At 41.7% G+C, this 20,392-nt stretch overlaps 2 protein-coding genes across 2 annotated transcripts in view; one reads left to right on the top strand and one right to left on the bottom strand.

The window, feature by feature from the left end:
- Positions 1-222: 222 nt before the first annotated feature.
- MED21 (mediator complex subunit 21) lies at positions 223-5,701 on the bottom strand. Its single transcript, XM_070946955.1, has 4 exons — positions 5,633-5,701; positions 4,353-4,467; positions 2,401-2,501; positions 223-1,116 (listed from the first exon to the last, which is right to left on the bottom strand). The coding sequence occupies exons 1-4, from the start codon at positions 5,672-5,674 to the stop codon at positions 943-945; spliced, it is 432 nt and encodes a 143-aa protein (XP_070803056.1). The 5' UTR covers positions 5,675-5,701; the 3' UTR covers positions 223-942.
- Positions 5,702-8,305: 2,604 nt separating this feature from the next.
- The window catches only part of TM7SF3 (transmembrane 7 superfamily member 3), a 32,896-nt gene continuing 20,809 nt past the window's right edge, over positions 8,306-20,392 (top strand). Inside the window, exons 1-4 of the mRNA XM_070947607.1 lie at positions 8,306-8,478; positions 17,428-17,588; positions 17,687-17,837; positions 19,945-20,065. Coding sequence (XP_070803708.1) covers positions 8,406-8,478; positions 17,428-17,588; positions 17,687-17,837; positions 19,945-20,065 — 506 coding nt within the window. The 5' untranslated portion in view covers positions 8,306-8,405. The remainder of the gene's footprint in view (positions 8,479-17,427; positions 17,589-17,686; positions 17,838-19,944; positions 20,066-20,392) is intronic.

The raw sequence follows: 20,392 nt of genomic DNA, 5'->3' as shown, positions 1-20,392 counted from the left end.
GTTTTCATCGCGGTTTCTTTAAGCAACTGGTTAGTAAGCAAATCCTTAAGACAGATCAGTTCATCTGATGTTTAATACCCTTTCATTTGTTCTCATAAATCAAAGAAGTAGAAATAAGACATCTGGAAAAAGATTTGATTTCTATAAAGCAACTCCAAATTCAACTGAAATACCCTTTTGTTAGGCATTCTTCTGTATTAAATAGAACTTTAAAAAATGTGATTAGTCAATGCAACACCAAACCTTTATTCACGTAAACCCAATACTACAAAAGACAGTGTTTCTAACAGTAGTTGGTTTCTTCCATATTTCAGCTTCCGTTGTCTTGAGTCAATGAATTTAACTAGTTATATGCTGTGTGGAAATTTCTCCAAAAAGTTTTCACTCAAGGCCCAAAGCAGACCATACTAGCAATCACAATACATCATTACATTTCATTACATTACATCATCACAAAATCATTACATTTCTAAGTGAAACTGTATACAAATTTGACACTGCTCCAACGTTTTCCAATCTTTTTTCCCCCTTCTACGGAACTTCCGGATAAGATACAGGTATCTTCAGTGAGAAACAAACCTCCAAACAAACAACTCCACCCCTTGCAAATTTACTGTAAGATATCGTATCGTTGTTGGCACGAAGACACAAGGAGATCTTTGCAGGAGGCCAAGGATTCCAGATCACTATAAAGCCAATCGAAGTATCAGGCTTGGATTAATGGTTACATGGATCCAAAATGCCTAGAAATCTTTTCAGGCTGGCGTAGTACCACAGAAAAGGCATGGCTTAAGTGTTGCATCCGGTAAGCAGAGTAGAGTCTCATAAATAGTTCTGGGGATGAAGGCATCGGAGTCATTTTTCCATGCTCGTTTCTCTTCATTATGCACTAAAATCACATCTGTGGAGCCTGTGTCACAGCCGAGCTTTGCCGTAGGCCAATTATTCCGGGAGAGGTTGGCTACGGGTGCCACTCCGAGTCTTTAATTGGGACTGGGCAATATCAGCTAAGGCACTCTGTATTTTTTCCAAGAGCAGATCTCCCCGATAGACTACTTCTTCGAGACGGGCGGCTGCCTCGTGGTTCTCTTCCTCCAAACGATACAAATTGGCAGCCTATGGGTTCAAAAGCAGACGGGACAAAAACTTTTGGGTGAAAACTTTTAAAACTGGACTGGGTGGTTTTTTTTCTTCAAAGGGGAAAAAAAAAAAAGGAAACAGTTATTCATTCCTACTTTTCCTGCATGTAACCTTTGGATGATGTAATACTTTGTAACACCTCATGTTTACATAATTCAGAATGAGACAAAATGTTTGTTCTTCAGGTTTTTTTAAAGCTTCTGTAATTTTGTTTGAACCCTTTGCATGTTTATATAATTCAGAAGGAGACAAAGTGTATTTAAGTACGTCCTGCAGGGTTTCTGAAGCTCTTGAATTAGTAACCGTTTTTGTTTTTAAACTCAACTCATCTAATTGATGTTTTCTTAATCATGGATCCTACCCGCTCATTAGCTTGGGAGTTCATTTGTTCTTTTTTGCTTAATGCTACAATCTTTTTTAGTTTTATTAGTTTAAAGTTCACAGAAAGGTGGAATAGAAGTATTTTCAGTTAAATGTTGCAATAAACTCACGAGTTTACTTTAGATTTAAAACAACAGAAGGTTAGCTAAATATCGGGATTGAGGCAATTTTACAAGATATTGCAATCAGCTTCAAAAACCAAAAACTGTTCTGCAGAGAGCTGAGATGCTGGCAAAATATTTACTTCCTGCTTATCCTTTCCTTAGCAGTAACCAGATAAATATTTTCACGATTCTAAATTTTGGAAGCAAGCATCTAAATTTAATATAACATTGCAGCATAAATGTGTAGTTGAACGCCTCATCTAAATCCAGTGGCATTTAGTGCATATATATGATTGTCTGAAAAGTGGTATCTAGTGTGTACAATGATGACATTACCAAAGGTGAAATTTTACTGAAATTGATAACATTTTACACCATTTATGTTGTACATTACATATTTGCTTTTGGCATTCAACTGTCTAATATATTAGCTGAGTAAAGTCATAATAGGCTGCACTGAAACTAATCAGCGTTGTAATTTTCTGAACAGAATATTGGCCCGGTCTTAAATTTGTACAAATTTTTGTTCATCTTTAACACAATTTTTTATGTTCAATTTTTATCATAGCATTTATTCTCTCTAGTTTTAAGAAGCCAATGTTACCCTTCATCTTAACTTCTAATCCTGATATAATTTAAATTTTCTTTTCCCTCCCTAAAATTTGAACCCCTAAGTTTAAATTCACACAACATAGTACAATCCCCAATTATTTCCTTAAATTCTCTGACTGGGATGAATATAGTAGTACGCAGTGTAGGAATGGTAAATTCTCACCTGTAATGTAGCTGTGGACTCTTCACTTGGCAAGGAATCTATTAAAACATCGATATCTTTAGCTGTTCTTGCAATTAATGCAGCAAAGAGCTGGGCGTATTCTATAAAAGCAGTAAAATAATAATAATTTGCATCGCATGTATCATTCTTGATGAATGAAAACTATGTTGTTAAGTCATATTTTAGAATAAATGTGCTTCTAATATTACACAGGCATGGTCAGTTTAGGAGGCATTTGCTGTGTATTCCACCCCCTTAAAATATTTGGAGTGTAGAAGGAATTTCACATCTCTGAATCATTTACAGAAAAAAAAATCATAAAGGTATAAACATCTTTATTATAAGTTTATTATTATTATTTAAAGGTACGTGCTGCCTAACTCCCAACAACTCTGGGCAATTGAGTTGTGTGCTTCAAAACACAATTTGGAGGCGATGAGTAGGGCCACATAGCACTTCTAAGCATGGCAAAATTGGGGGGAGAAAACTAACATGTGCTTGTAACACACTTGCCTACATTCTGCATGCATATATCACACTCCAAAAACAATAACATTTGATTCCTACGGGCAGGTATATCATTTCTTCTCTCTGCCCCAAACAGTTAGAAATATACAGGCAGTCCTTGACTTACGACGACAATCGAGTCCCAAATTTTTGTTGCTAAATGAAACATGTGTTAAGTGAATTTTGCCCTGTTTTGTGACCTTTCGTGCCACAGTTGTTAAGTGAATCACTATGGTTAAGTGAATGTAGTTTCACTGACTTTGTCAAAAGGTCGCAAAAGGGGATCACACAACCCCGGGGCACTGCAACCGTCATAAATACGAGTCAGTTGCCAAGCATCCGAATTTTGATCACATGACCACGGGGATGCTGCAACGGTCGTAAGTGTGAAAAACGGTCATAAGTCACCTTTTTCCAGTGCCGTTGTTAACTTTGGTCACTAAATGAGCTGTTGTAAATCGGGGATTACCTGTACATTCCTCGATCGCTTTCCAGCAAAAACGAAAGAAGAGGCAATAAGGTAAGAGGAAGGGAAAGAAAGAATAAAAACGAAGGGGAAGTACCGTATTTTTCAGACTATAAGACACACCTAAATTTACAGGAGGAAAACAAGAAAGAAAAAAAAAGATTTTTGGCCTCTGCGTGTTGCGTTTTCGCCCTTCCCGGTCCCCAGAAACACTCTGCAGTGCTCTGCATGGCATGTTTTCGCCAAAAAATAGGCCGTGCAGAGCACTGCAGAGTGCTTCTGGGGGCTGGAGAGGGTGAAAATGCAATGCATGGAGGCCAAAAACACCCGTATTCGGTCTATAAGATGCACCTACATTATCACCCACTTTTTTTGGGGGGGGGGGAAGGTGTGTCTTATACCCTGAAAAATACGATTATTTATTTATTTATTTATTTATTTATTATTTATTTATTTATTTATTATTTATTGGTTCAATTTATATGCCGCCCTTCTCCGGAGACTCAGGGCGGCTTACAATGCGTTAAGCAATAGCCTTCATACTTTTGCATATACCTGCTTAGTAGGGCTTTCGCCCCCCCCCAGCGATGTTCTTTTTTTTATACAAAGTCAGCTTATTGCCCCCACAATCCGGGTCCTCATTTTACCTACCTCGGAAGGATGGAAGGCTGAGTCAACCTTGAGCCTGGTGAGAATTGAACTCGCAGTAATTGCAGGCAGCTGGCAGCTAAGTGCTACTTTAACAGCACTTTAGTTCGCTGCGCCACCAAGGCTCTTTGACAGGCAAGGAAGAAAAGGAAGTTGAAGGGGGGAGAAATGCCACTTTTTCAAACAGCAACTAAACATGATGAAAACCTTTGAAGGAAACTTCATTCACGGCATCTCCATCTCCATATTGTGGTTCAGGTGAGGTCACCACCCCCATGGACAGATAATCCTTGGGGTATAACAGAAGAGACAAAGAATACGTTCGACTTGCCTTCGGTGGGATTAGCAGGTTGGTCTTTGTTGATCGCGGTCTGTATGTTGCTGAAGGATGCAGGGGGGGCACATTGCTGCAACACCCCGATGGCATTGCAGAACTGATCTGCAAGCTGTAAACAAATGTTAACGTATCAAATAAAGGAGAATATTTGCAGCTCAGGGTTGACCTGAGGGGCCCTTGGGGCTCTCCGAGCTTGGTTGTATACCTGTTTCATGACTTTAAGTAGGTAACATTATCAGTGCTAGAAGGGAGTGGGGAGGAGGAGGAGGAGGAAGAAGAGGAGGAAGAAAAGGAGGGGGACTGTGGGGTCCTTGGTGTTCTCTGAGCTTGGTGGCTTTCCTTGCAGACATTTCAAGTTCAAAGCATTTATTGCCATTGTACATCACGTAGACAACGAAATTGGCTGAAATTCATGACCCAAACTAGGTAATATCCTCAGTGCTATGTAGGAAGTTAGCACCCACCCCTTTCCTAGAAGAATGAAATATTTTAGGAAATATTAAAAAGGCAGAATATTATGTTTCCCTGGATGAGAAATGTAGAAACATGTTTTAAAGACAAAGTAACTCCCACCTTCCTGCCTCCCCCCCCCCCCACTTTGTTATTGGGCCAGAGGCAGAAACTCAATCTTTGTCAATGGACCCTCATCTGCAACACAATAGGACCCATCTAGGACAGAAATTCACCACATGGCACCTGGGAAGATTACATCAGCCAGCAAAGTTAGCTAAGACCCCTACCCCCTAGCTGACCTCCAAAGGCCCCTCCCAATTGTTATTCCTCATTCTGAGCAGGGGGTGGACTAGATGACCTTCAAAGGCCCCTTCCAACTGTTATTCTGTATTCTGAGCAGGGGGGTTGGACTAGATGACCTCCAAGGTCCCTTCCAACTCTTACTCCTCATTCTGAGCAGGGGGTGGACTAGCTGACCTCCAAAGGCCCCTTCCAATTGTTATTCTGTATTCTGAGCAGGGGGTCGGACTAGATGACCTCCAAAGGCCTCTTCCAACTCTTGTTGTTCTGTGATGACGGAATAACCTCCAAATTCCATCCAGAAGCGGGAGAAAAGCAGAGGCCTATTTTGCTCCTTAACCTTCCCAGGGAATGAAAGGGCTGGAGGAGGGGAGCCTCTACCCAGAATCCCCCCCAGCCCCCCTCCCCCCCCCCAAAAAAAAGCCAAAGGATTTTGGGACTTGTAGTCCACACACCCCAAAAGCCCAGCCCGAAGCAAGACCGGGGTTCGCCTTCAGGCCCCCAACGGGGCTCCCACTCACCGAATTCACCGCATCCTGCAGCTGCGTTAGACGGTCCGCCATTTTTTTTCCCCCCGAAAATTTCGGAGGGAGAGCGACCAGCCAATGAGAACGTTTTATATTGGATGCGGAAGCGGGTGGGGAACGCTGCTAGGCAACGCTTCATCGTTTCCTCTCTGGGGCGGCTCGTTTCCGGGATAAATATCGCCGTCATCGACGCCGCTCTTGCCCCATCTCTATGGTAGAGGGTGGTGCTCCACCGCCGGACGGGAGGAGGTATTGCTGTTCTCTATAAGAGTTTTAACTGTAGTTAGTACATTACCGTATATAAAGTAATCTTCATGCAAATTTATTTTTTTTTTAAAAAATCCCAATATGTGTTCCTGGGATTTACTCTTTTGAGGAAATATGGATGAAATTCTGCATTTTGTTTATTTATAATTGTAAGTAAGTAAAGAGCTTATTGAGCTAAATCTCCAGACCATTTTAATTATTTGTCATTTATATTTATAAAGGCTGCTCCAATCAGCAGATTGTCTGGGCAGTAGCACAATATTTTTATTTTGTTTAAAGAGAAATTATTATCAAACTTAATTTATTTCTAATCCCGGTAACCTGGATGACTGACAACTTTGAGCATAGATAATTCTTTTTAATTCTGATAGGAAAAACTGTTTCACCTGCTGAATGTTGGATGTAGAAAACTGGAAGTTCTGCAAAGATTCCTCTTGGGAGAAATAATTATCAATGGCAAGCTTTGCATAATTATTTGCTTGTAATCACCCTCTGGCGGTATGTGATTTATTTCGGAGAAAGCGCATTGACTCAGATTGGGAGATAAACCTTATTTAGCTCAGTGGAAAATATTTCCGGTTGAGTCAACAGACAGGCCTGGAAAAGGTGTTGTAACCACAAGCCATCATTTAGTACATACACTTGTAGATTATCTAAATGAAAGTTTATCGAGGAGCTGGGAATTCTGGGAAGTGAAATGCATACATCTTAAAAGTTGCAAGAGACAAACTTCAGCCTAATTCAGCCCCAACCTTTAAAACCTAAGGAGCTTCAGCTCACAGTTGCAAATAGAAATAAAGGATATTCTTGAAGTTAGAATGGAAAGAGAGACATTTTCACAAATCTTTAGACCAACTCAAAATGTCAGATCAAGTTTTTGTTCTGTGTGTGTGTTTTTTTTTTAAATGGATGCTGAATTTCTGGGTGTGAAAAGTGCAGAATCTTATCTTTTAGCTCCAAAACCAAATGGCTGCATTTATAAAAGGGCTTCTACCTGACTCATTTTAAGGTTTTTCCTTCTTCCTCTTCTTCATGGCTGCAGATTACAAGCATTGGGTTCAAAAATATCGGCCTTGTGAACTAATCCAGAACCCCAAGATTAGATTTTGTGGTGGTGTAATTGGATCTTTTCAGTTAGAAGAACTTCTTCAAATTCAGCCTACAAGCCAACTACTACAGCTAATGTTGGTGGTCTTCTCCTCCTCCTGTTTATCTTCTCCTCCATTTCTTTTTTTGGTTTATCTTCTCTTACTCTTTCTCCTTCTCTTGTTTATCATCTCCCTCTCCTTCTTTTCTTTCTCCAGTTTTATCTACTCCTTCTCTTTCTCTTCCTCCTGTTTATCTTCTTTTTTCCCTATTTCTCTTCTCCTTCTCTTTATCTTTTCCTCCTGTTTCTCCTTCTCTTGTTTAACGTCTTTTTTCTTTCTCCAGCTTACCTATTCCTTCTCTTTCTCCTCTTTATCTTCTCCTCCTCTTCTCCTATTTATCTTTCTCCTGGTCCCATTTAACTTCTTTTCTTTCTCCAGCTTACCTATTCCTTCTCTTTCTTCTTCTCCAGTTTAATTTCATTTCCTCTTCCTCTTCTTCTCCTCCTCTTCTCCTATTTATCTTTCTCCTTGTCCTGTTTAACTTCTTTTCTTTCTCCAGCTTACCCACTCCTTCCCTTTCTCCTTCTCCAGTTTAATTTCTCCTTTTTTTCATCTTCTCCTTCTCCTCTTCCCCTATTTATCTTTCTCCTTGTCCTGTTTGACTTCTTTTCTTTCTCCATCTTACCTATTCCTTCTCTTTCTCCTGCTTATTTTCTCCTTCTTTCCTCTTTATCTTCTCTTTCTCCTCTTCCCCTCTTTAACTTTCTCCTCGTTTAACTTTCCTTTCTCCAGCTTATCTATTCCTTCTCTTTCTTCTGCTGATCTTCTCCTTCTTCCCTCTTTATCTTCTCCTCTTTCTCCTTGTCCCCTTTAACTTCTTTCCTTTCTCCAGCTTACCCACTCCTTCCCTTTCTCCTTCTCCAGTTTTCATTTCTCCTTTTTTCCCCCTCTCCTCTCCCATCTTCTCCTTCCCCTCTTCTCCTCTTTGTCTTTCTCCTCCTCGGTTTCAATCTCTTCCTTCTTCCCACCGCGCAGGCAACGCTGGCAGACATCCAGCCTACCGGGGCTCCACGGAGGGAGACCCTCCATCCTCCCACGGCAAACCCCCAACCCCCCCCAAAACCCCTTCTTCCTCCTCGAAATCCCCCCGGGGAGCTGCAGAGGAGGGCCGCAGGGCTCGCCGAGAGGAGGAACTGGTTGCGCCCCGTCCGTCCCCTGTGCGCAAAGCCCGGAAAAACAGCAGCAGCAGCCTCGGCCACGCGCGTGGGCGTCCCCAGCCGTGCTTGGCAAGGGTTGCGCGGCGTCTGGGCTGGGCTAGCGGACCAGTCCCGGGATCTCCACGCGCGGGGAGGGCTGCGGGTGGCCCTCCCTGCTTGATTTCCGCGGAGAAGCGGCTGGGGCTTTTGGGCATCATGCTTCTGCCCGGTTGGATCCTGCTTTGGGCGCTGCTGGGCGCGGGAGAAGGGGCGGAGGAGCCCCCCGCAGGTGAGACCAGCCGGGCCTTACTCCCCCACCCCCCGGGAAAAAAGGGGGTCTCTTGGGGGGGCTGAGTGGGAAAGCCAGAGCCGGGTATGGCCCCTGCGTAAAAGCGCAGCGCTGCTCTCCGGACCAAGCCCTGTGCTGGTTGCGCGCAGGGGCGCCTCGGCTTTTTGAGGGGGGTCCCCCTCCCCACAAAATCCCTTGGGGAAGGGGTTTGCCTTTGCAAAAAGCGGCTCGGGTTCTGATTCCACTTCCCCGAATTTGTGGGGTAAAGGTGAGGGGATCAAAAGAAGGGGGGATCTCCGGGGAACCCTTGTAACGCTCCCCTTCTCTCCTCCACTCCCCCCAAAAAAAGGGAGGGCCTGCAAAAGAAGCCAAGCTTTGCAACAAGGAGGTGTCGTTTTTCCGGTGCCAACAAAAAAATTCCTTGTTTTGTAGATTATGCAACAGGTCTCGAAGGGAGTACAAAGAGCCGGCTTGGGGGGAAAAAAATAAATAAATAAACTGAAGTCGGTGCTTGGATAATAAGTAACGTTTGTGTGTCTGATCTGGTGTGCATTTTTTTTTTTTTTTTTGGTACCAATAAAGGAGAATGTTTGTAGTTCAGGGTTGAAATGAAGGGTCCTTGGTGGCCTCTGAGCTTGGGGGTTTTCTTGCAGACGTTTCATGACCCAACTAGGTAACAATATCAGTGCTAGAGGGAGGAGGGGGTTTGCTTAGAGAATTGAACTGTGGAGTCCTTGGTGCTCTCTGAGCTTCGTAGTTTTCTTACAGAGATTTTCATGAGCCATCTAGGTAACCTCATCAGTGCTACAGGGGAGGGGAGGTTAAATTAGGATCCCCACTTCTTCGGCGATTAGAGCTTCAGGGTTCTTTGGTGCTCCCTGAGCTTGGCTGTTTTCTTGCGGGCGTTTCATGACCCATCTAGGTAACCTCATCAGTGCTACAGGGGAGAGGAGATTAAATTAGGATCCCCACTTCTTCAGCGATTAGAGCTGCGGGGTTCTTTGGTGCTCCCTGAGCTTGGCTGTTTTCTTGCGGGCGTTTCATGACCCATCTAGGTAACCTCATCAGTGCTACAGGGGAGAGGAGATTAAATTAGGATCCCCACTTCTTCAGCGATTAGAGCTGCGGGGTTCTTTGGTGCTCCCTGAGCTTGGCTGTTTTCTTGCGGGCGTTTCATGACCCAACTAGGTAACAATATCAGTGCTCGAGGATAAGGTAGGGGAGATAAATAAGATCCTCACTTGCTCAGAAATTTGAACTGTGGGGGGGGTCCTTTGTGCTCTCTGAGCTGGATGCTTTTCCTGCAGACGTTTCATGACCCAACTAGGTAACCTCATCAGTACTAGAAGGGAGGGGTGTGTGTGTGTGTGTGTGTGGTGAGGAGAAGGCAAAGACTATGACTTTGGGGTTCCTGGGGCTCCCTGAGCTTGATTGTTTTCCTGCAGATGTTTCATGACCCAACTTGATAACATCCAGGGGTGGGTTTCACTTACCTTTGCTACCAGTTCGCGCTTGCTTACTCGCTTCGCTCGTGCACACACCACTTCTGCGCATGCGCAGAGTGTATTTGATGACATCTGGGTGGGTAGGTGCAGCCTTCCGCCGCCGCCGCTACCAGTTCGCCAAAACCGGGGCGAACCGGTAGCAACCCACCACTGGTAACATCATCAGTGCTGGAAGGGAGGAAGCGGAGGACTGCGGGGTCCTCGATTCTCTCTGAGCCTTCTTATTTACTTGCTTTCTTGTGGCCGTTTCATTACCTAACTAGGTAACATCATCAGTGTTAGAAGGGAGGAGGAGGAGGATTGTAGGCTCCTCGGCACTCTCTGAGCTTGCTTGCTTTCTTGCAGACATTTCATTACCCAACTAGGTAACGTCATCAGTACCAGTAACAAAATGTTTTTATAAAAACGTTTTTATTCCAACAGGCTGCTCTGGCCTAACTCTCCCTTTTAAATTGGGTTTTAAATGTTTTAGATAAATTGGATGTCTTAAATTTGTTTTTTGAGCCCAAATTATTTAATCTATTTTTAATAGTTTTTAACTTTTGCATGTTCTTTGTATTTTTATCTTGGCTGTTCACCGCCCTGAGTCCTCCGGGAGTAGGGCGGTATACAAATATGATAAAATAAAAATAAATAAAGAAGAAGAAGAAAACAACCAAGGAGCTCTTGTAGGGTTTTTTTTTTTTTCTGCTTTTCAACTTGACGCCTTCAATTTTAGGAGGAAAAATGTAGAAGAGCAGACATCAAAGAAGCATGTGAGTTGACACGTGGGCTTAGTCACGCTTTGAATCTACCCGCCTGGGCTTAAGGAGGATCTGTTCCAGGGATAGCGTGATTTAAGTGTGAATCCAATCCAATTAATTTAGTTTAATGTTGTGGGTTGGCAAAGGAGGCTCAGCTAGCCAATATTCCAGACTTGAAACACGCTTGGCTAGTTTGTGGTTCGGAGAGTCTTGCAAAAGGAGCATAGAGGCGAAAACATGCTGTGACTAGACTTAAACGTTCCACCGTTCCTGATAACAGGGAGTCCTCGAATTGCAATAGTTCGTTAAGTGACAGTTACAACGGCACTGGAAAAAAAGTGATTTATGAACGTTTTACACACTTAACGACCGTTGGAACATCACCATGGTCTGGTGATCAAAATTCGGACATTTGCCAACGGGCTCATATTTATGACCGTCAAGCAAAGTCATTGGGGAAACCAGATTCACTTAACAACCATGTTACTTGCTTAACAACTGCAGCGGTTACTTAACAAGTATGGCAAAGAAGGTCGTAAAATGGGGCAAAACTCACTTAACAAATGTCTCCCTTAACAACAGAAATGTTGGGCTCCATTTTGATCATAAGGATTACCTGTATTCCCATTTCTATTCCTATTCTAGCCGTATTTTTCCCCCTGCCTCTCCATCCTGCTTAGTTTATGTCAGGTGCAAGAAGTCAGGAATCAGGATAGAGCTCAAAAGTACTACAAGTTTATTTCATGCTCTCTATGCCCAAGTAGTACTAACTGAAGTACTAACGTTGGAGGCGAATTGGTGCCAAATAAGAGTCAGCAAACTTCAAGGGCAACTGGACTTAAAAAGTCTCTTAGATAAAGATTCCAAACTAATGATGCCTTTGACTCCGCCTTCAGTCTAAGCCTGGGACTCACTCAACAACCAGGTTACTATCTTATCAACCGCAGTGATTGATTGAACCAGTGGTGAAATGTAAAATTTGTTACTACCGGTTCTCTGGGCGTGGCTTGGTGGTGGTGGGGGTAATGTGACTGGGTGGGCGTGGCCAACATTATTATTTTTTTACTTTTAAAAGCATTTTTTTCTACAACCTCTTCGGCCAAAGAGGTTGTAGAAAAAAATGCTTTTAAAAGCCTCTGACGATCCCAACTGAGTTGCCTGATCATCAGAAGCTTTTTTTTTTAACTTTTAAAAACATTTTTTTGGCCGAAGAGGTTGTAGAAAAAATGCTTTTAAAAATTTAAAAAAAAGCCTCTGATGATTGCGTGGCTCAGCTGGGCATGTGGGGGGGGGGCAGGGATTTTTGCTACCGGTTCTCCGAACCACCATCGGGCAATCCGGTCTGAACCGGGAGCATTTCACCCCTGGATTGACAACCTCACCCCTAACAACTGCAGCGAGAAAAGTCATTAAAAAGGAGCAAAGCTCACTTCGCACGAATTCTTACATCACAAGAAGCACGTCGTGCGCCATTGTGCTCGTAAGTTCGAGGACTACCCGTAGAGCAGAGTGGAGGACAAAATAAAACTTTCTGCTACAAGATGGAAGCAGAAAAACTTGTGTTGGGTGTGTCATTGTTAAGACGACAAAGCCCCGATGGCTAAAAAATAATAATAATAATAATTCTGGACCAAGATGCAGGGATGAGCGAGGTTGCTTCCACAGGAAACGAAGCAGTCATGGGAATTGTAGGCCATGAAAGAATTTATCATGTGCCCCTTGTAGTTTGAGTCATGGGTTTTAGTAATAGTGAAGTTTGTTCCTGGCTTTCTCAGCAAAATGAACAAGCATATTGTTTTTGTTGACGGAGTTGTTGGCCTTGGAGCAGGAGGAGATGTTCCTTAGCCCGCAATTTAATTATCTGTCCCACTAATGAGTCCTGCCCATCTTCCTGGGTTTTCCTTGCTGAATTGCGCAAATTTGGCACATGATGTGCTGTGAAAACCAGAGTCTGTGTGAAGAGACGTTCTAAAACGAATATTAGGAATATCCTTCATTGGCCAAGTGGGACCACAAAAGGAATTTTGTCTCCGGGCGCAGAAGTTCTCGGTATCTCATCCGAAGTTCGTTCAAAGTAACCAAAATTGGCTTGATAGAATGAAATAATAATAATAATAATAATAATAATAATAATAATAATAATAATAATAATTCACAGTTGGACGGTATTTTTATTCGGGCCGAGCAAAGTATCTTTAAAGATATGAAGCCCAAACTGAATCAATCACATTTCGACTTAGCAAGCAGCCTGAATCAAAGTAGGGACTACAGGTAGTCCTCGACGTACGACTGCAATTGAGCTCAACATTTCTGTTGCTAAGCGAGACAGTTGTTAAGTGAGTTTTGTCCCATTTTACAACCTTTCTTGCCATACCTGTTAAGTGAATCACCGCAGTTGCTAAGTTAGTTAGAGGGAAGTTATCTATCTTCCATCTATCTTATCTATCATCTATCTTTATATCTCTCTATCTATCTATCATCTATCTATCTATCTTTATATTTATCTCTATCTCTATCTATCTATGTATCTTTATATCTATATCTATCATCTACCTATATGTATCTATATCTATCATACAGTATATCTTTATATCTATCTATCATCTATCTATCTATCTTTATATCTATCTCTGTCATCTATCTATCTTTATATTTATCTCTATCTATCTATCTGTCTATCTGTCTATCTATCTATCTATCTATCTATCTATCTATCTATCTATCTATGTATCTTTATATCTATCTCTATCATCTATCTATATGTATCTATATCTATCATACAGTATATCTTTATATCTATCTATCTATTTCTATCATCTATCTTTCTTTATATCTATCTCTATCTATCACCTAACTAATGTCTCACTTAGCAACGTAAATGTCGGGTTCCATTGTGGTTGTAAATCGAGGAGTAGCTAGATTTAGCTTAAGGCACAAACCTGAAATTCGGTGCATGGGTGAGTTTTTCCTCTCCTTGTCATCTTCAGGGGCCCATGAGTGACCATGGATGGATGCTATTTTCTTCTGCTTGGCTTCCTCTCGTTCTCCAAACTAATTAACACTGGATGCTTTCAGCCATAATTATGGAGAGGGAAAAAAAAATCTTGTTTATCATCAGCGTAATTAAATTTAGCCGGGCAAGTTCATCAGACTGCAGAAACATTCTCCTTCCTTCTTTCCCCAAATTGCACAGGAGGAGGAGGATGGGCAAGTTTTCAGAAGCTCAAAGATCTCCACGGCTCAGTCCTGTTTACCTACATGGCCTGTGTGCTCTTGTAGGACTTGTGTACACAGAACATGAATCAGTTATCCACCCAATCTGACCAGTTGCACGTCTGTGCTTGTGCTGTCGGAGACAGCCTAGTTTTATTACTAAGGTGATTTTTTTCCCCCTTAACGTCCTTGTTGCAAGAATGCTGCAATCTCCATTACTGTATTGAGTAGAATAGAATAGAATATAGAATTAGAACAGAATATAGAGTAGAGTAGAGTAGAGTAGAATAGAATAGAATAGAATAGAATAGAATAGAATAGAATAGAATAGAATAGAATAGAATAGAAAATATGGAATAGAATGGAATAGAATATAGAATTAGAACAGAATATAGAGTAGAGTAGAGTAGAGTAGAGTAGAGTAGAGTAGAGTAGAGTAGAGTAGAGTAGAAAAAAAAGAAAAAAGAAAAGAAAAGAAAATATGGAATAGAATGGAATAGAATATAGAATTAGAACAGAATATAGAGTAGAGTAGAGTAGAGTAGAGTAGAGTAGAGTAGAGTAGAGTAGAGTAGAATAGAAAAAAAGAAAAAAGAAAAGAAAAGAAAATATGGAATAGAATGGAATAGCATATAGAATTAGAACAGAATATAGAGTAGAGTAGTAGAGTAGAACAGAACAGAACAGAACAGAACAGAATAGAATAGAATAGAATAGAAAATATGGAATAGAATGGAATAGAATATAGAATTAGAACAGAATATAGAGTTGAGTAGAGTAGAATAGAATAGAAAAAAAGAAAAAAGAAAAGAAAAGAAAAAAGAAAGAAAAGAGAAAAGAAAAGAAAATATGGAAGAGAATGGAATAGAATATAGAATTAGAACAGAATATAGAATAGAGTAGAGTAGAATAGAATAGGGTAGGGTAGGGTAGAATACAGAACGAAGCAGAATAGAGTAGAATAGAATAACAAAATTGGAAGGGACCTTGGAGGTCTTCTAGTCTAACCCCCTGCTCAGGCAGGAAACTGTATGCTATTTCAGACAAAAGGCTGTCGAGTCGCTTTTTAAAAACCTCCAGTGCTGGAGCATTCATGACTTCTGGAGGCAACTTGTTTCACTGGTTAATTGTCCTCCCTGTTAGGAAGTTTCTCCTTAATAATAATACTAATAATAATATAACAATAATAATCAGAATAGAGCTGGAAGGGTCCTTGGAGGTCTTCTAGACCAGCCTCTTCCTCAAGCAGGAGACCCTATAACATTCCAGACAGATGGCTGTCCAGTCTCTTCTTAAAAGCTTCCAGTGATGGAGCATTCACAACTTCTGGTGGCAAGCTGTTCCACTGGTTAATTGTCCTCACTGTCAGGAAATTTCTCCTTAATTCCAGGTTGCTTCTCTCCTTGGTTACTTTCCACCCGTTGCTTCTTGTCCTGCCTTCAGGTGCTTTGGAGAATAGGTGGGCCTCCCTCTTCTTTGGGGCAAGCCCTTGAGATATATTGAATAAACTCTGGATGAAGATATCCATCAAAAGCTTATCTCAACGGTTAGCAAGTTTTTCAACCGGTGGACTTAGGGTAGGGCGTTGTTATGTTACACAGTCTGCTCTTTTGGAGGAAGAGCTGAAAGGTTACAAGAGTTTGTCTCTCCAGATTTGAGCACAGGTAGTACTCGACTTAAAACAGTCCACTGAGTTCAAAGTTCAAAGTTACATTCAAAGTTACAATGGCACTGAACAAAGGGACTTTAGGACAGTTTTTCACAGTTAGGACCTTTGCAGTCTTCCCGTGGTTACGTGATCAAAATTCAGCCACTTGGCCACGGGTTCATACTTATGACCGTTGCTGTATCCCCTTTTGCAACCTTTGGACGAGCCAAATCAATGGGGAAGCCAGATTCACTTAACAGCCGAGGCCAGAAAGTTGGTAAAATGGGGGTCAAACTCACTTAACGAAGGTCTCCCTTAGCAACAGGAATTTTGGGCTCAAATTGTGGTTGTTAAGTCAAGGACTACCTGTGCATTTATAGAAGATGTGTTCATTGCTCAAGAGCCTCTTTTTCTTCTATGTCCGCCAAATGTTGGAAATGTAACCAGGCACCGGGGACGTATTATCAGAGGTGGGATTCAGCCGGTTCGGGAAAACTGGTAGTTGTGATCTGCGGGTGGGCCTGCCCACCTGCCCCAGCGCTACGCTGTCCTATTTAGCTGCATTTTTTAAGCCGTGCACATGTGTGGAAGCGCGCACACAAGCAAAGCACATGCGCGGAAGGAAATGAGAGAAAAGAAATTGATGATAGTTTGCAAATGTGGTGGTTTTGAGAAAATTCATGTGATAAATTCATGTGATAAAGAGCCTTGATAGTACAGTGGTCTACACACCCTGTTATTAACACAGCTGCCTGCAATTTACTGCAGGTTCGAATCTCGCCAAGGCTCAAGGTTGACTCAGCCTTCCATCCTTTCTAAGGTAGGTGAAATGAGGACCCAGTTTGTGGGGGCAATAAGCTGACTTTGTATAAAATATACAAAAGTATGAAGGCTATTGCTGAGCACATTGTAAGCCGCCCTGAGTCTCCGGAGAAGGGCGGCATATAAATCAAATTAAAAAAATAAATAAAAATAAATTAAAAAAAATGGAGAAATAAGATAATGAAATGAAATAAGATTCAGATTGGAGGTTAAGGCGGGTGGTAATATTGATTATGTATTAAATATTAAGTAGAGATGAAAAACAAAAGTAGAAAAAAAAGGAATATTATGGCAGAAATTGAAATATATCAATCATATTTGGGAAAAATTTTTAAAAAGAGGATGGGAATTTAAAATTTTATACTTATGTTATAAACTGTATAAATTTTGACTCGGTCAATACTCTATTCCAGGGGTCAGCAACTTGCGGCTCTGGAGCCGCATGTGGCTCTTTCATCCTTCTGCTGCAGCTCCCTGTCACTCAAAATATACGTCACAATTGCCAATGTGCAACTCCCGCTGGCACGTGATTTATTGAGCTTTTTGACCCTCCCGGTAGGCCAACCATGGATAAATCCAAGAAAAGAAAAGTTTCAGAAGAAAACAGAACGTTTAATTCAACTACATTTGCTAGTTTTGTGGCCGCTCAGGAAATAGTCAGGCACGGGAAGGGTTTTGTGGCTCCCGGTGTTTTCTTTTCTGTGGGAAACGGGTCCGAATGTCTCTTTGAGTGTTTAAGGTTGCAGACCCCTGCTCTATTCAGAAAAAATGTACTGTTTGTATGTTTGTTTGTTTTAAAAAAAAATATTAAAAAAAAGACAAAGAAGACACAGAGTATTTTCGAACACGGGACTTGTTTTATAAATGATTGGGTAGTAGAGGTAGAAATTAGGAGTGGGAAGAGTACTGTTGTATAAAAATAAACTGATCCAGACACTACGCTGTTCATTAAGCACTTACGCATGTATGTAACATGAAAATATATAAATAAATTGTTTTGGCTTTCCCCCTTTTACAGCAGGCCTCCTCCTCGAGTTTTCCTTGGGGAAGTTCAGGAATTTCTTGCTGAATGAAAGTGTCCCAGCTGAAGCTGTCTTGAGGAACATCGCTGGCAACGTGACGCTCGTCCTCTTTCAGATCCATGCCCACTACCAAAATGTGACCGTCTCCTTTGCGAAGGTATTGCAAACCCCGTTTTCTAAGACCCGGAAAAGAAAATTGAAACTGAAAATCTCTTCGGTTTCTGGAAAGGCGCAATGATTTCTTTCGCTTCTTAGGAACCTTCTCCTAGCAACTCGGGAACTGGAATAGACCGAGGTTTAGTTTCGGTGCTTCGACCTGAACAGACGGTGTGCACGTGGTATTTGCGAGCGGTGGGTACGGATCAGGTGCTGAGCACAGCCGTTTCTTTGCCCTACACCGAAAAAGGTAAGTTTGGCCTTTGTCGGCAGATAAGGTTCAGTGTTCTGACCCAGCTCCTCAAACACAACAAACTCTCTGAAGTGAACTCAAAAGATTCCTTTAATTAGTAGTTCCAGCAGCCCCGGCAAAAAGTTTCTCCCTCACTGCAGGCTAACAAGTCTGTCCGTCCGGAAGATGAATAGTTGTCTACCATACCTATTCATCGCCCCCTGCCTTTTATCCCCAGAGCTAGGGTAAGGCTTCGCTAGCAGTGGTGGCTCTTCCATCCCAAGGACCAGCCCATAGATTTCCACTGCTCTCCTCTCCTCTGCCTTCTGTGCATCTGTGTGTCAGGCACTGGACCCAGCTGTTCCTCCTCTTCCTCATCAGCCACCTCCAGACCTGGGGGCTGTTGACTCTCCATCTGAGGGCTGACAGACAGCCTAGAGTGTGCCTCCGTCTCTCTCTCTCTGCCAGCTCCATTCCCTCTTCCCCTTCGGAGCTCTCAGGTTGCCTTAATGCTGGCCCTGGCTCTCACACCTCCTCCTCCTCCTCTGATTCGGCTGCTTCTGCAGGAGGGGCCGGCAGCAATGGAATATTGCTTCAGCCATCATTATGGTATCAGATGTAGAGGACCAGTGTATGGGCCAAGATTCAACTTCAGAATGCTTGTGGCCATCATAATACGGTGGTTCTGTCTGTCTATTTATGTCAGTATCTGTCATCTCTCTCTCTGGGTCTACCTGTATCTGTCCATATCTGTCAGTCTCCTATCATCTCTGTGTATATCTACCTATCAGTTTATCCATCATCTCTGTCTTTCTCTTCCACTACATCCATCTATCCATCCATCCATCCATCCATCCATCCATCCATCCATCCATCTATCTATCTATCTATCTATCTATCTATCTATCTATCTATCAACTATCTATCATCTATCTATCTATCTATTTATCATCTATTTATATCCTATATAATCTCTATCTATCTATACATTCATTATCTATCTATCTATCTATCTATCTATCTATCTATCTATCTATCTATCTAATCATCTATCATACAGTATCTCTATTTATATCTATCATCTATTCTATCTATATCTATCATACAGTATCTCTATATCTATCTACCTATCTATCTATCTATCTATCTATCTATCTATCTATCTATCTATCATCTATTTCTATCCTATACATTCTATAGGATCTATACATTCATCTCTCTCTCTCTCTCTCTCTAATCATCTATCATACAGTATCTCTATTTATATCTATCTATCATCTATTCTATCTATATCTATCATACAGTATCTCTATATCTATCTATACATTCATCTATCTATCATCTATTTCTATTCTATATAATCTCTATCTCTATACATTCATCTATCTATCTATCTATCTATCTAATCATCTATCATACAGTATCTCTATATCTATCTATCTATCTATCTATCTATCTATCTATCTATCTATCTATCTATCTATCATACAGTATCTCTATCTATCTATCTACCTACCTACCTACCTACCTACCTATCTATCTATCTATCTATCCTACTCTATCTATCATAATTAATCCCAAAATGTCTGTTGCTAGGCGAGAGCTGTTAAGTGAATGTTGCCTCGTTTTACGACCTTTCTTGCTATAGTTGTTAAGCGAATCACCATAGTTGTTACGCTAGTCACGTGGCTCCTAAGTCAGAAGGTCACAAAAGGTCACAGAAGGTCATCAGAAGGTCACAAAAGGGAATCACGTGACCCCCCCCCCCCCGGACCCTGCCACTGTCATAAGTATGAGTCAGTTGCCAAATATCTGAATTTTGATCACGTGACCATGGGGATGCTGCAGTGGTCATAAGTGTGAAAAATGGTCATGTCACTTTTTTCATTTACGGTCAGTAAATGAATTATTGTAAGTGAAAGACTACCTCTATGTAGCTGTCCAACTCACAGCTGTAAAACATCTGTATCCACAGCTGTATATTCTGTTCATCCTGGGCTGAATGCAATTCAGTCGCACGCCGTCTTATTATCAAAAGCAGTGGACAAAATGTTGTTTCATTTTCGAGATCCTTCCTTACTCCTGTTCCTTGACTTTATTTTATTTATGTTTTTATTCTGCCTAGATCCAATACCTGGAGGATGCAACTTGGAATTTGATTTGGAAACGGATCCCAACCTGTATCTAGAATATAACCTGGCTGAGACCCACATTATATTTGCTCCAGCCAATCTGGGGTACGCGAGGTAGGCCCAAGCTGGGTGTTGTTCTTAGGTGAAAGAAACAAGACTTCAGAGGAAGATGGTGGATGATGGTTGAAGTCCATCTGAAGACCCTGGTCGCTTTTTAGAGCTAGGAAGCAAGGAAAGTTAATGAAAAGCTGTTTGTTCTGACGCAGCTGCCCAAACACGACTAACCCTCTGAAGTTAACTCAAAAGATTCCTTTATTAGGAACGCCGGCAGTCCCGGCAAAAAGTTTCTCTCTCAACGCCAGCTAACAAGTCAGTCCATCTGGAAGATGAATAGTTGTCTGTCCCATCTATTCATCTCCGTCCCCTGCCTTTTATCCACGG

The sequence above is a fragment of the Pituophis catenifer genome, unplaced genomic scaffold (assembly GCF_029215685.1).
Source record: "Pituophis catenifer annectens isolate HBS135680 unplaced genomic scaffold, rPitCat1.0.hap2 SCAF_7, whole genome shotgun sequence".
NCBI classification, from domain to species: Eukaryota; Metazoa; Chordata; class Lepidosauria; order Squamata; family Colubridae; genus Pituophis; species Pituophis catenifer.
This window is presented reverse-complemented; position numbering and strand designations above follow the sequence as displayed.